The sequence below is a fragment of the Dermacentor andersoni genome, chromosome 5 (assembly GCF_023375885.2).
Source record: "Dermacentor andersoni chromosome 5, qqDerAnde1_hic_scaffold, whole genome shotgun sequence".
NCBI lineage: Eukaryota > Metazoa > Arthropoda > Arachnida > Ixodida > Ixodidae > Dermacentor > Dermacentor andersoni.
In genome coordinates, this window is record NC_092818.1 from 49,741,220 (window position 1) to 49,755,178 (window position 13,959).

Below are 13,959 nucleotides of genomic sequence, written 5' to 3' on the forward strand. Positions count from 1 at the left end.
GTACAGCAGGCACGTACGCAAGGGGGTGCCCGGGGGATCCCCCCCCCCCCCCCCGAAATTAAGAGGCATGCCCTCCCCCTCCCCCCCCGCCACCACTTCTCACACAGATTCCTAAAGCGCCGCCAAATCAATGTTCAGACTTGTCAGCTATTCGGCGGTCAACATATTGCTGCCTTTTTCACTCCGTTTGGATGACGGTTGTTATCGGCGTCTCCTGGGATAATGGCTGGTTTCCTCATCATTTCGGTGCCCGCGCGATTAACTCGTGATGCATTCAGTTGTCACCGTCTATTCAACGGTCACGCGCTTCGTTGTTGCTTCTTAAGTTCAACCTTCTTTGTTTAGACTGATCCAGGGACCAGGAAAGGGATTCAGTTCGTGGTAAGCTGGCCTGAATGCACGTGGAACGAGTTGCTGCCAGAGAAAATGTCAATTGCGTTTAACTCTTCTTTTTGTTTCATTATTTCCTCGAGTGACGGCTTGCCGCGACGTTGACAGATCCTCGGAACCATATACCCGTGATACGGGTTAGATAAGGTGAAAAATAAAGTAATGTGAGACAGCGTCCATCATCAAACCCTGCAATAAACCTTAAACTCATAGGCAATATGACTATCAGCCGTTAAGTCGTCTGGTTCTTCCCTAATTGTAAAGCTCTTTTCGTGCAATATTGCTAACTGGACCTAAGAGTCGCAAGCATTTGAGAAATTAAGCGATCAGCTAAAGGAGAGAGTCAAGGCAGCAACCAGACAGGAAGGAAAAGCGAATATTAACAAATTTAACGGTTGTTTATTAATATATTTCTGGATCAATATCTTTTTATTTAAAAAGGAAGTGGAGAAAATGCCGCCCGAAGTGGAGGAGAATTCCGTGTGTTCTGAATGACTCTTCTACAGTCATCATTCGAGCCGCCTAACGTATAGCCACTTCTCTGCTGTGCTTATGTAGGTGTTTTTCTATCCTTTCGCGGTGGGTGCAGTACGTGTAGAATCGCAGCTTCCTGTGCCATACGCGGTTGTACGCGACTGGCGGCCACGCATCGTTACGTGAGAGAGAGAGAGAGAAAATGATAAATGAAAGGTAGGGAGGTTAACCAGAACTGAGCCCGAATGGCTACCCTACACTGGGGAAAGAGAAAGGGGGACGGAAAGATCGTTACGTAACTTCCCAAATAACGATACGAGTCGGTTGTGGCACTTAACTTGCTAGAGCAGTAAAGGAGGGATCCAAAGACCCCCCCTCCCCCCTTGTGATTGTTCCACAAACGTATATTTCTCGATAATTCTTCCAGAGCTAATTAAAAAAACTGTATTATAGTCGAACACAACTTAAAGTCAGCAATGAAGCCCTGCTCATGCCCTTATAACCGCCAGCGACTGTTCCTCCGCGAGGCCGCAAATCATTCGTACTTCAAACTTTTTCTGTTAACCAAATAAGGTGGCAACTACAGAAATAAAATTATTAGCACGTAGTTTTATACCTTTCCCCTCGCCTATTATAGTGCGATGGCGGATCCCTAATTCTTTATTGAACTGAAATAACATGCTTGCTTCGATACAACTATTTGTTGTGAAGTTTCGCTTCAGTTGGCAGGGAAGTTTCATGAGTAAAACGGGTTCAGCAGTGAAATGAACTGCACCGCAGACTTTTGAAGAGTGAAATGCTCAGACTCCATACGTTTTGTCCAAGTCTGTTGCACACCTCCTTGCTTCCGCCGATGAAAAGACTCTTCAAGAACAGCAGACGCTCCGGAGGTATCAATTACGACGCCATTTTGAAAAGGCCGCATGACGACGATTTTCTTTGCTTCTGTGATTGGCTGGCGGAGTAACACAACTCCGCGCAGTCCGTGTGCCTTTGTTGCCGACTGCTGTTTTCTAAAGTTCTATTCTTTATTCTATTCTTTATTCTATTCTATTTTATTCTATTCTATTCTTTATTTATTCTAAAGTAATCTTTATTTTACACTTTCGCTTTTTTACTTGTTCTTGGCAGTGTTCCTCCTGCGCTTCTTTCCTGGGCGAGTCCATTCGACGTGGTTCTTTGTTCGCCGAGTAAATGAGAGGTGTATCGCACAGGCGTACTTGTAAAATACACCTTATTTCATTTCTCTTTTGTGGGCGTACGCGTTTTGATGGCGAATGGTGGGCATTATTCACATTTGTACTAGTAAAGGTACCCCCCCCCCACATTTGCATAGAAAAGCTACCTTGGGATGCCCCCCCCCCCCCCCCGAAAAAAAATTCTGGGTACGTGCCTGCTGTAGAGAAAGGAACAGATGACAAAGGGGAACTTCCTTTCTTCCATGGTGTAAAAGCAGTAACTTCAAGTCCTCCCCTCCATTTTCTCTCCGTTTTTCCATTTCACAACCGGAACTGTTGCGTTCTTTGCGACATCTTCGATTTTACCCTAAATTTTGGCAGAATAATGCCTTCACCGTGTAGCGGGCTGTCGTTGAGCCTAAACTTCTTCCTGGAACCTGACGGGTAATTTGGCTGCTTTGTACACCAAATTTTGATTGTCACAAAACCATGATATGAAAAAGCAACAGAAATGACGTCGTATGCTGCCTTCCCGTCTTCGACGTTGTTGGACACATATATTTGGTCTATAGGCTGAAATGACAAGTGTCTTGCTTGCATGACAAGTGCCTCATTGATTATATGAATGAGATCCAAGCCACGGGGCAGCTCTGTAAGCTTAGCTGTGCTATGATATGGTCCAAAAGACAGCAAATTCCTTTTTTTTTTTCACTTAGAAGGCAGTTTTCGACACTTATGAGAGAAAAATGGGCGCCGACACGAAAAAACCGCTTAAAGAAAATACAACAAATATTATCAGTAAAGAATTATTTATTATTTTGGTCACATCACGATTACAGCATGTTGAACGGAAAACAAGTCACAAGTCGCTGAAGTTAAAAATGAAAGAAAACAAAACCGCCAATGCACAAAGATAAATAGAGTTACTCAAGCGTGTGGCACACGTTTTAGTACGCTTAAAGTAGTTCGCCTTAATACGTTCTGCATTAATATTCAGCTCACTTATTAATAATGATACTAGGGGTCGAACATGGCTCAGAGGTACGTAGCTATTATATCAATGAAATCAGCATTGCTAAAGAGAAATCAGCTATGAGAGAGATTCACCCAGCCGCCACGGTCATATACATCGCCACGGTCATCCGGAGAGTTGGCGAAGAAAGCTTAGCTTCGATAAATGTCAGGCGCATTCAGTATACCAGCCGTCTCTTATATCTGCGAATAAGAGCAACGTGCGCCATGGCTCACGTATAAATTAGTCATATTGCGGAAAATGTTATTGTTAAAAGTGTTTTTACATAAGAACTTGTAATGATGACAATCTGCGAGCTTGTGCAAATTGGTGCACCACCGTGTTTTAAGCGTGGTTGCTACCGGTCGTGAAACTTAATGAGCTATTATAGTGAAACGATGCGACTCTATCGATGCGATGCACCGCCGTGCTCCTTCGTTGTCGCAGTGCGCTGGCTGTCCATCTCATCGCTGACGTCAGCAGAACGTTGCCTTGAGGAGCGCGCGGTAATTGCGCTCGTCGCAGCTCCCCCGTTTCGGTTTTCCGAGCTCTGATATAGCTAAATTTCGTGGTGCCACCGTTCTGCGGGTAATCGCAGTTTCTCCGTATTCAAAAGTTGATATCTGGATTGTACGGAGAGCTCGCTTAAATTTCCCAATTACGGTGAGCCCCTGTAAACTAAAAGCTTCAAAGGTAATCAGTGTAATTTTGTAAATTAACGACTAGTTCCCACCTATCACCCATCACCCTATATGGTCGCCACCGCTGACGGCATGTCTCCGAAGGAACCATTCTCTTATTTCAGCACGGCTGCTTTCTATATATATACTGCAGCCTGTGCCCTCCGAAATAGGCTACACTCAAGTAACAACGACAGCGGCGAACAGAGTCGGCGATCGTCGAAGATCGGACCTGCCAGTCAAGCGCGCAGGTTTTTATGCACGAGTCATTCATGGTTCCAGAGTAATCGGTGTTGCCCGCGTGTCTTCCAGAAAGTTCTACAGAATTCACGTCGCACGTGCAAATCGCAAATCAGATTACACAAGCTTCGGTGAACCATCGGTGAACCATGAACAGAACCATCGATAACATTCGAAAAACTTTCGATACATGCAGGCGCGTCCCGCGCTGAGCAATAGCACTTGTTAGACCAGGAAAAGCGCTCACCCGAAAAAGGTAAGCAAGTCCACGTGCCCATATATATATATATATATATATATATATATATATATATATATATATATATATATATATATATATATATATATATATATATATATATATATATATATATATATATATACACACACACATAAATAAATATATACACACACGTACGCTTTTTTTCCACGTTGAGGCTCCTCATGTTCACTCAGTAAAAATAGCGCGGTTCAAAGAAAGATAGAGGCTTGAAGTGGTTGACCCTAGTAAAACAAGCAATGTCGCCGAAGCCAACGTTTCCACAAGGGGAAATGTCTCCGTCAGGGCCGTTGCTGCCTTGACGAAGAAAATTTCCTTTGTCGAAACGTAGGCTTCAGCGACACTCCTTGTTCGGCAGTGTTTATCACTTATGTTTTTCAACTGTTGCACAGTTCCCCAGCAACCTGTGGAACAAGACTATAATATACGGGCTACATCTTCATAGAACGATCAAGTCAACATGTCACGCTTGTTTCATGGTTCCGTTATGTTTGATTACTTTTATTCTTGTAATTTATATTTCTTTATGCTGCACTTTAGGTGTATTTGGAAAAGAGTATAAGGTAACAAGAAGCAAAAAGAAAAAAAAATACAAGCTGTGATGTTCCCGTCGTTTTCGGTGTTCTCGTCCGGCACTCCGGCACTCGGCCCCTTAGTATACCTGCTGTCGCAGTAAATGAGTTCATAGCAGCAGGAAGCGCTGGCGTCTCCATATACTTTTTCTGTCTCTCCCGTGAGCTGCCTCTCGTACTTTGATCAAAGAAGGCGGTTTAACAACGTTGATAGCTACACTGACTTACACGCTTCATATAGCTGTGATTTATTACTCCGCTGTCAACAAGTTTTTCGGCGGCATTGTAACGCGCTTGAAAACCTTGACGAAATATCTGATACTTACACAACAAAGCTTCCTTTACCCGATAAGAAAACCCTTCAATACGTAATTATTAGGAGGATCGAATACTGAAGTTTTCGGACCCCATCGATTAGGGTTGGTTGGAACATTTTGGCTTCGAATATTGAATTGAGTAGCGATGATTTTGTTTTAATAACGCACATCCCCTCACATAGTGACACAGAGCTTCAGGAAAACAAGAACATCAATGATGTGGTAAATAACTGTAAAATATCGTTTCAAAAGCCTCAAACAAAAAAGTGGTATTTCTTCCATCATGTCTGAAACTTCTGGTCATCGCTACTGGCTGAGAAAACAAAAACAAAAGACGGATTAGGGCGTTCTTCCGCCCTCCAATTTCATTGTTTCTATTTTTCTTTTCTTTCTATTTTACTTTTTTTTCATGCTGTAAGCACTAAAATTATTCTTACCACCTATGCTGTTAAGTCACAGACAAAAGAAAAAAAAAAGAATATTGGCGCTCTTTGGCCATACCTGGCCCTTGCACAAATATAAACCACACATTCATTCATTCAAAAAAGAATATCCAGATCCAACTCTCCTTTTGGAATGTGTTCGAAGCGAAGCTTGTGTGAAGCAGTTAATGAAATGTTATAAACTGGTTCGTTTCATTCCTGCGCCTTTGGCGAAATCTGGCGCGCGTACACATGCTCTCGCGCAGCCATGCTACGCAATGTGTCAGCTCTTATAATGCCTCGTATTTATTCATTTGTTCGTCTTTGTTTTAAATGTACCACCCGCCTGTTCGACAATCATTCGTTGCAGGCATGTGCCATATAGTTTCGAAATCGCCGTCTTCAAGGACACGTGGCGATCGTCGCGAAGAGCTAGTTGGCATTTGTCACGATATGTACAGCCCACTTCTTGGCCAATCCTCCGTTGCGGGTACTTGCCATAGTATGGAAATTATAGTCATCATAATCATCGACACGCTGCGATCGTCTCAAATAGCGAGTTCGCGTTGGGCACGACAGACCTGAGTATCCATGTGATTCGTTATACAATTCGCTATCTGCAGCTTGCCATTTAGAAATTTCGCCGACCTCCCATACGATAGGATTGCGCCCCGTCGGTTTGCATAGCCTCTGGCAAAGCATGATGCAGGATATGCATGCTGAAAACCCAAATTTGCTGGAACCTTTTTTTTCGGGAGTCTGCAGTCTATTTAATATCTATGCTGCTCAGGAGCAACCGCAAAATTTGATGGCGATGCTGAATTCATACGAATGCATACGTGATTTTTTAGGTATTTTGTGTTCGAGGCATTGTTTTCAATTTATGCTTGTATTATTTTCATCTGTGGTCCTCTATGTAATAAAGAGAGAAAAACAAAGGTGGGATTGTGACCTTATGGTTAGAGCATCGGACTGGTTTGCTGAGGGACCGGGTTATACCCAGTGACCCAAGTTGTTCCCACCTGCTACTTTTGAGCCCTATTCTTTCATCACAGCAGCCCGATGGTCTAAACTTTCGGCCATGGATTACCTAGGAAACCAAGATATGAGCTTTTCTCTAATACAGCAGCACCCAGCCAGCAGCCTTGCACAGTCAGGTACATTCCAGGACGGTTCGTAACGAAAGGTTCACTTTATTATTCGGAAATAAAAAAAAGCAAAGAAAAAGAATGAAGTGCGTTATTATTAAAGAAAGAAAGGTCATTCGATTCGTATTAATACATTCAAATACTCGCACACCCCTGTAGAGTAATCGAGTGCACCTAAAAATTAGCAATAGCATTTCTGAAGGAATGTGTTGCATTGAATAACTTTTGCATGCTCTCGTGCCAATTTCTTATCCTTATACGCCTCCGATGCACGAAGACCAGCCACGCTTTCATGCGATGCTCTCTTTGAGTGGCCGTTTACACAGGGTTCTTTCTGTTTTTTACAGTTTCTTTCATATTGTACTTTAAGTGTACCACTTGGTCAGCGCATCCACGGAGCGTAGATAACATCTGCATCTTATACTTAACCTCTTGATAATTATTCCGTCTTTTATGAAGAACTCAGAAATAATACTCACGTTTATATTGCGCTTTTTATCTCGTCAACACGTGCTCACAAGTTATACTCCGTCAAAGGACACAAGATTGTTTGCTTGTTTGTCACACACGAAAAAGAAAAACACTGAATTTTTATCTATGTCAAATATGTAGTTAGTAAAGCCATAAATTAAGCACGTTGGTGAATGTGCCGGGTTAAATAACCTATCAGTTTCGTTGTAAAGCTTAGGAGAAATGTTTTGCATCGAGGATGACGTCACAGGCCAGCTCGGTTAGGTGTCGGCCGTAGGTGTGCTTGAAATCCTTTGGCCGCAACAGTGAATGAAATTGCGTGCCGCACGCCAATAACGGGAGAGCGAGCTTGCACTGTTGCTAATCTAAATATACTATTCAGTTTAACCTCAATGTAGATTCTATTGAAAATGTGTTCACGTAGCCTCATATACAGCCCGAAAGAACTTCACTTACCTATTACTAAATAATTCATACACCCTAAAAATTAAAGTACGATAAATTAAGGGGTTTTACGTGCCAAAACCGCGATCTGATTATGAGACATGCCGTAGGGAGGGACTGAGGAAATCTGGAGCACCTGCGGTTCTCTAACGTGCAACTAAATCTAAGTGCACGGGTGTTTTCGCCCCTATCGAAATGCGGCCGCCGTGACCGGGATTCGATCCCGGGACCTCGTGCTTAGCAGCCCAACACCATAGCCACTAAGGAACCGCGGCGAGTTTCATATACCTTGCATACTGCACAAAGATAATCTTATCTTCGTTTGGAATACTGTAGGAGAGCCCAAATGTTCGCTTATAATACCATGTAATGCATTTGTTTGTTTGTTCACAGCACCTTGCAGGCCCCGCGGAGAGAGCATTGAGTAAGGGGGGGGGGGGGGTTTACAGAGAGCGGTTTTAAAGCAGGAACACAATACAGCAACTTATTAACATTAAAATAAACGACTGCTAATTATAGAACATAGATCACCCTTGAATACACGGAAAGTCAAGAAATAGGCAGTCATTATTACATCAGATAGTTTAAAGAAATGCCAGGATAACTGACGCGTACAACAGAAGTAGAAATCAGCGGCAATTATTATACATATTTAGGAGAGATATGCTGTCGCTGCACTTCCCGAAAGGCCACAAGATCGGGAAGTGAAACCATTTCGCCGGAAGGGTTATTCCGAAGGTGGATAGCACGAGGAAGCGCATGCAGATGAATTGAAAGACAGCGTACGGCCCAGTATTGGATTACAGGTTAAGTTATTGTGAAGCCGGCTAGGCATGCACGTTGGGGTTTGTAACGGGAGACGAAAGGACCATGAGGTACAGATAATTTCTTTTATATTCCACTATATATTGGATCATAAATGGAGCAACGGGGTTTTGTTGCTTGGGTTCGAACGATACAACCAAACCAATTATAGCTTTAAGTGTCTCTGTAGCAGAACCTTATGCGTATAAAGGAAATAAGTGTTTTTGTGTCGAACATCACAGTCGAAATAAGAAAGAACTGCTTTTTTATGGGTGGCAACTGCAGCGCTGATTGAGCATGCGCATGCGAAGGAATTACATTTACGGCTATGGCTGGAGCGGGCGTTTGTTCACCTCTGAGCGGTCGGACATGGTAGCTGCGGCATCCAGTGGAAATGACCAATCCCAACCCTCACCACCGTCACACACGACCCCGCACACTTCAGACACCTCTGAGCAGCAACCCTCAAATGTTTAGTAGCTGACAGCTTAAAGCTTGGTGGCCGAGAATTCGACTTGGTGGCGGTATATGTGATGCGAGTCCACTAGCGAGATTAACTTAAAGGCTCAAGAGAGGCCTCACCACTGTGAAAATTATCAAGAAATGGAAGAATGAAAGGACGGCGGTACGCATATATCGTGGGTTGCGAGGCTTAACATCTCCTCTAAACGAGGTCTCTCGATCAGTCCTTTCAAAACCTCACTTTTCCATCCCTGCGTAACCGATGAATAGATTGAAGTTCATGCCAAAAACATCGCGCTGTTCAATTTCCTTTAAGTATGGGGCTAAACTTGTTAAAGCTTTGATGCGAAGCACTGTGCACGCATAAACATTGCATGAGATCACACGTTGTACATGACGAAAATGAACAATATTGTAGTTGTATGACACTTACTTTAAGCGCCTTTCAAGTTTCTCTTAATATATAAGTCCACATGCGCGATCTATCTGCATTTTTTTTATTTTTTCTCATAAGAACTATACGTGAAGGCCTGTACACATTGCCTTCACGAATGGACAGCGACATATTTGACCAAACTGTTGGTTATTAAAGTCCTTTCCAGACCAAGCTGCTCGTGTAACTGTAAAGAGACAACAGAACACGTGTAGTGGTTTTATGATTGTGATGACATCGAGCGCCATGTTATTCGGAGTAAGTTAAAAAGGCTAGATAATACGCCGCTTTCAGCGACAAAGATCCTCATATGGCCTGTGGCCCCATGCTTCGCACGCTTATGCGACACGGGCATTGCTACGGTTTATAACATCGACTGGCTTCAGCGACGAATCGTAGGCGTGATGAACAACCGCACGTGTTCGCATTGCTACTACCTTCGTCCCTCCCCTTCTCGTTTGTATTTTGTTCCATCCCTTTTTTCCCCCTCCCGTCTCGTATACAAGACAGTAATCGGGACGTGCGTTTGGTTGACCTCCGTATCTTTTCTTTCTTCTTTACCAGCTTCTCCTCGCTCTCCTGAGCAAACTGCCATTCCGTGCGAACTGATTCACGAATGCAGGTTTTGGCATGTCACAAGCAATGCCAAAAATATAAAATCCATCCAGATGCACCGGATAAAGATGCGCTTGCATGCGCCCAGAGAAACAGCAGACTAAAGCGGTTTCCCTACCAATAATACCTGGTAGCAACAATAATAATAACCCTATAAATAATTAGCCCCGGTATCAAAGGCATTCGGCTTTAACGTCACTTTTGAATGGTTCTTGCATGATATCATCTCGCTTACTTGTCGAACCATGTAACCTATTGAACATAACGAACAACCGTCAGATCGTGAAACCGGATGTAATAAAGAACTACCGCTGTTGGGTGACAGACGAGTAGTCACCTATTGAACATACCGAACAACCGTCAGATCGTGAAACCGGATGTAATAAAGAACTACCGCTGTTGGGTGACAGACGAGTAGTCACCTATTGAACATACCGAACAACCGTCAGATCGTGAAACCGGATGTAATAAAGAACTACCCCTGTTGGGTGACAGACGAGTAGCCGGAGACAATATACTATAATTGTTGCACTTCGCACATTGGCGCGCTCGCATTTCTTTTCCTTATATGCCTTGCGGCGAATCGTTCGTATGCGAGGGGTATACCTTAATTTATCCAGGTGGATTTCGCTTGCAAGTGTGACAGCAAGGAAAACACTAAATTAGGAGAAACCTGAAGTCTGCGGAGAACAGCTTAAATTGAAAATTCGTCATAAATCTTGTTATTTCAAAACCGCAATAGATAAAGAGTTGCATACAGGCCGACCCTGGCGAAGACTGGATAAACAGGTAAACGTCACATCCTTTCTGATGATGACGCTTATTACTATTAATTATCTCTTTCTTTTTTTCGTACAGTGTACAAGAGATTGGATTTCTCTATCGTAGGGTGCACAATGTAATATCCGTGTGTGTGTTCTTTTTTTCCTCGTGAAATATATTTCTTTTTCCAAGAAGCATAGCAGGTATACACATATGTACAAATAAGTACTTCACCTTAGGCGCCTGGAACCGTATTCGAAAAGCAACTCGCAAAGCGTTAGAGCGTTTCCTCATTGGCAGTGGGCTCGGCCGTCCCGGCACTAACGATAACGACACAGCGGTCGGAAAGAGGCGTTCACACCGGCAAGGGTCGATCGCGGACGACACTCGCGAAAGCACGCGTTTTCCGCACACGGCTTGCCGGTCCATTACGGGCGACGCTCTATGTAACGCACGACTCGTTCGCCACGCACGTCGAACGCCTTACCTGTTGCTGGCTCGCTCCTGGGCTCGCACCTGGGCGCGGCCGCGGGAAAGAATCCGTGCGGCGGTTGCAGGGCGGCGCGCATCATCCACTCGGCGGGCCACATGCAAAGCAGGCTCGCCGGCGTCGCCGGCACGGCGGGCGAACTCATCAGCGCCTCGATCGAGAAGCCGAGCCCGCGGTGGTGCTTCGGGGGCGGCGGCGGGGGCGCGCGGCTCAGCGGCAACGGCTCCATTCCTCGCATGGCCAACGACGCCGGTTTACGCTGGGCTCAAAACTGCCAAACTGGCGAGGCCTCGCTCACTCGCTCGCTCGCACTGCCGGGGCCACCACCACGCTGTCTGGCCTACGCCGCTCCTGCGGCGGCGGCCCGCGGTAGACGAGCGAAACCGGGGCCGTTCCCCGGCAGCGGACCGCCTTTTTCAGCCGAGGCACCGCCCTCCCCGACCGCGCGCCACTGACGTCGGCGGCGGCGCGCTGGGAAGCGCTCGCGGTGGCGTGTCACGCCCTGCCTACCCTGCCAGGTGCACTTGCCCGGCCCGCTCGAACCCGACCCGTGGGCTGGTCCCGCAGTCTCGCAAGCTCGCTTCTCCATCCACTCTACCGGGTTCGTTTAAAAACGCCTACACGCGTATAAAGACACGAGCAAAAAAAGAAAGAAAGAGAAGAAAAGGTTGCGCACCCTCTTAACGACGATTCTGCACCTCCTCCTGTAGAACACAAATGTTCGGAGGGCACTCGATCCGTGATACGGGCACGTAAGCTGTATGACGCGCCTCTGTGGGCTTTAATGGCTCGCCGATTTGCCTCCATTTGTGTGACCCTCTTTCTATTGGCGCGATTACTCAAACGCGATTGATTTCGTCGTAAATAGGACACAGGCTTCAGAGAAAGCCCCGAACGGAGGTTCAATATTTCCCCGTGGAAGCCGTGCACAACACACTAAAGGTTTCAAATATATAGCTCAAGAACTGGGTCGTGGTTTTCATGACCAGCTGGCCCGTGGTATAATGCCTCTTCATGCTTCAGGGAACCTAAAATAACGACCAAGATGTCACTTGTGCACACCTTCTCTCGGTCCTTTTGTGAACGACATATCAGAAGCTATAGTTTTATAGACCGTATGGTAGCTCCTTGATGGTATCCCTTTTACCTGTACAGGCACGTACCCAGTACTTTTTCTTTCGGGGAAGGGGGGGGGGGCAACCTAAGGTAAGTTCTCTGTGCAAATCAGGGGGGGTGGGGGGTACCTTTACTAGTACAAATGAATAACGTCCACGTAATGAATAACGTCCACGAATAACGTAATGAATAACGTCCACCATTCACCATAAAGACGCGTAAACCCGCAAAAGAGTAATGAATTAAGGTGTAGCTCACACTATAGGCCTGCGAGATACACCTCGCCTTTACTTGGCAAACAAGCAACCACATCAAATGGACTTGCGCAGGAAAGAAGCGCAGGAAGAACAATGCCAGGAACAAGTAAACAAACGAAAGTGTAAAATAACGATTTCTATAGTAGAATGCAACCTAAAAAAAAAGAAAGAGCCGTTAGCAACCAAGGCACACGGACCCCGCAGGGTTGTGTCACTCCGCCAGCCAATCACAGAAGCTAACAAAATCATCGTCGTGCGGCCTTTTCTAGATGGCGTCGTACTTGATAGCTCCGGAGCGTCCGCAGTTCTTGAAGAGTCTTTTCATCGGCTGAAGCAATGAAGTGTACAACAGAAATGGACAAAGTGTATGGAGTCAGGAGCATTTCTTTCTTCAAAAGTATGCGGTACAACTAATTTAACTGCTTAGCCCGTTTTACTCATGAAGCTTCACTGCCAACTGAAGTGAAAATTGACAATAAATAGTTGCAAAGAAGCAACCATTTTATCTCAGTTCAATAAAGAATTCGGCTTTCGCCATTCCACTATAAGAGGCGAACGAAAACGCATAAAATTACGCGCTAATAATTTTATTTTTGTGGTTACCGCCTTACTTGGGTAACAAGAAAAGGGTGAAGTACGAATTATTTGCAGCCTCGCGGAATAACAGCGGCTGGCGGCTATGAGGGCATGGGCGAGGCTTCACTGTAGACGTAAGTTGTATCCGACTATATATGTAGCGTTTTTTTTTAATTAGCTCTGGAAGAAAGATATATAGAAATATATGTTTGCGGAACAATCACTGTTCTTATGGATCCCTCGTTTACTGCTCTACCAAGTGCCAAAACTGACTCGTATTGTTATTTGGGGAAGTTGCGTAACGATGCGTGGCCGCCAGTTCCGTACAACCGCGTAGAGTGCAGGACGCTGCGGTTCTAGACGTGCTGCACCCCCCACGGAAGGTTATAAAAACACCCACATAAGCACAGAAGATAAGTGGCTACATCCGGCTGTTCGACTCATAACTGTAGAAGCGTCATTCAAAACAGACGGAATTTTTCTCCACCTTCAGCGGCGTTTTCTCTACTTCCTTTTTAAAGTAAAAATATGTTGATCCATAAATATTTCCTTAAACAATAGTTAAATAAAGACGAGCAGTCCAGTTTAAGGCGCTTCCGGGGAAACCGATTAGGAAAAGGATAGCGGAAGCCAACCAACACATATGGGTGGTGATGGTTACGGTGACGATGATAATTTACGGGTCGCCCCCAGAAAAGGGGCGGGGAAAAACCATCCCCTAGCCTGCTTTAGTTTCTCAGACAAGCTGTTAATGCTTTTCCTTCGAGCATTCGAGAAGATTAGTATGCATCTCTTTAATCTTCTCTATCTACCTCG

General features: G+C 45.0%; 1 protein-coding gene across 1 annotated transcript in view; it reads right to left on the minus strand.

The window, feature by feature from the left end:
- Positions 1-11,651, minus strand: part of LOC126530309 (uncharacterized) — a 62,690-nt gene extending 51,039 nt beyond the window's left edge. Inside the window, exon 1 of the mRNA XM_050177629.3 lies at positions 11,192-11,651. Within this exon, the coding sequence (XP_050033586.2) occupies positions 11,192-11,432 (241 nt within the window). The 5' untranslated portion in view covers positions 11,433-11,651. The remainder of the gene's footprint in view (positions 1-11,191) is intronic.
- Positions 11,652-13,959: the final 2,308 nt, after the last annotated feature.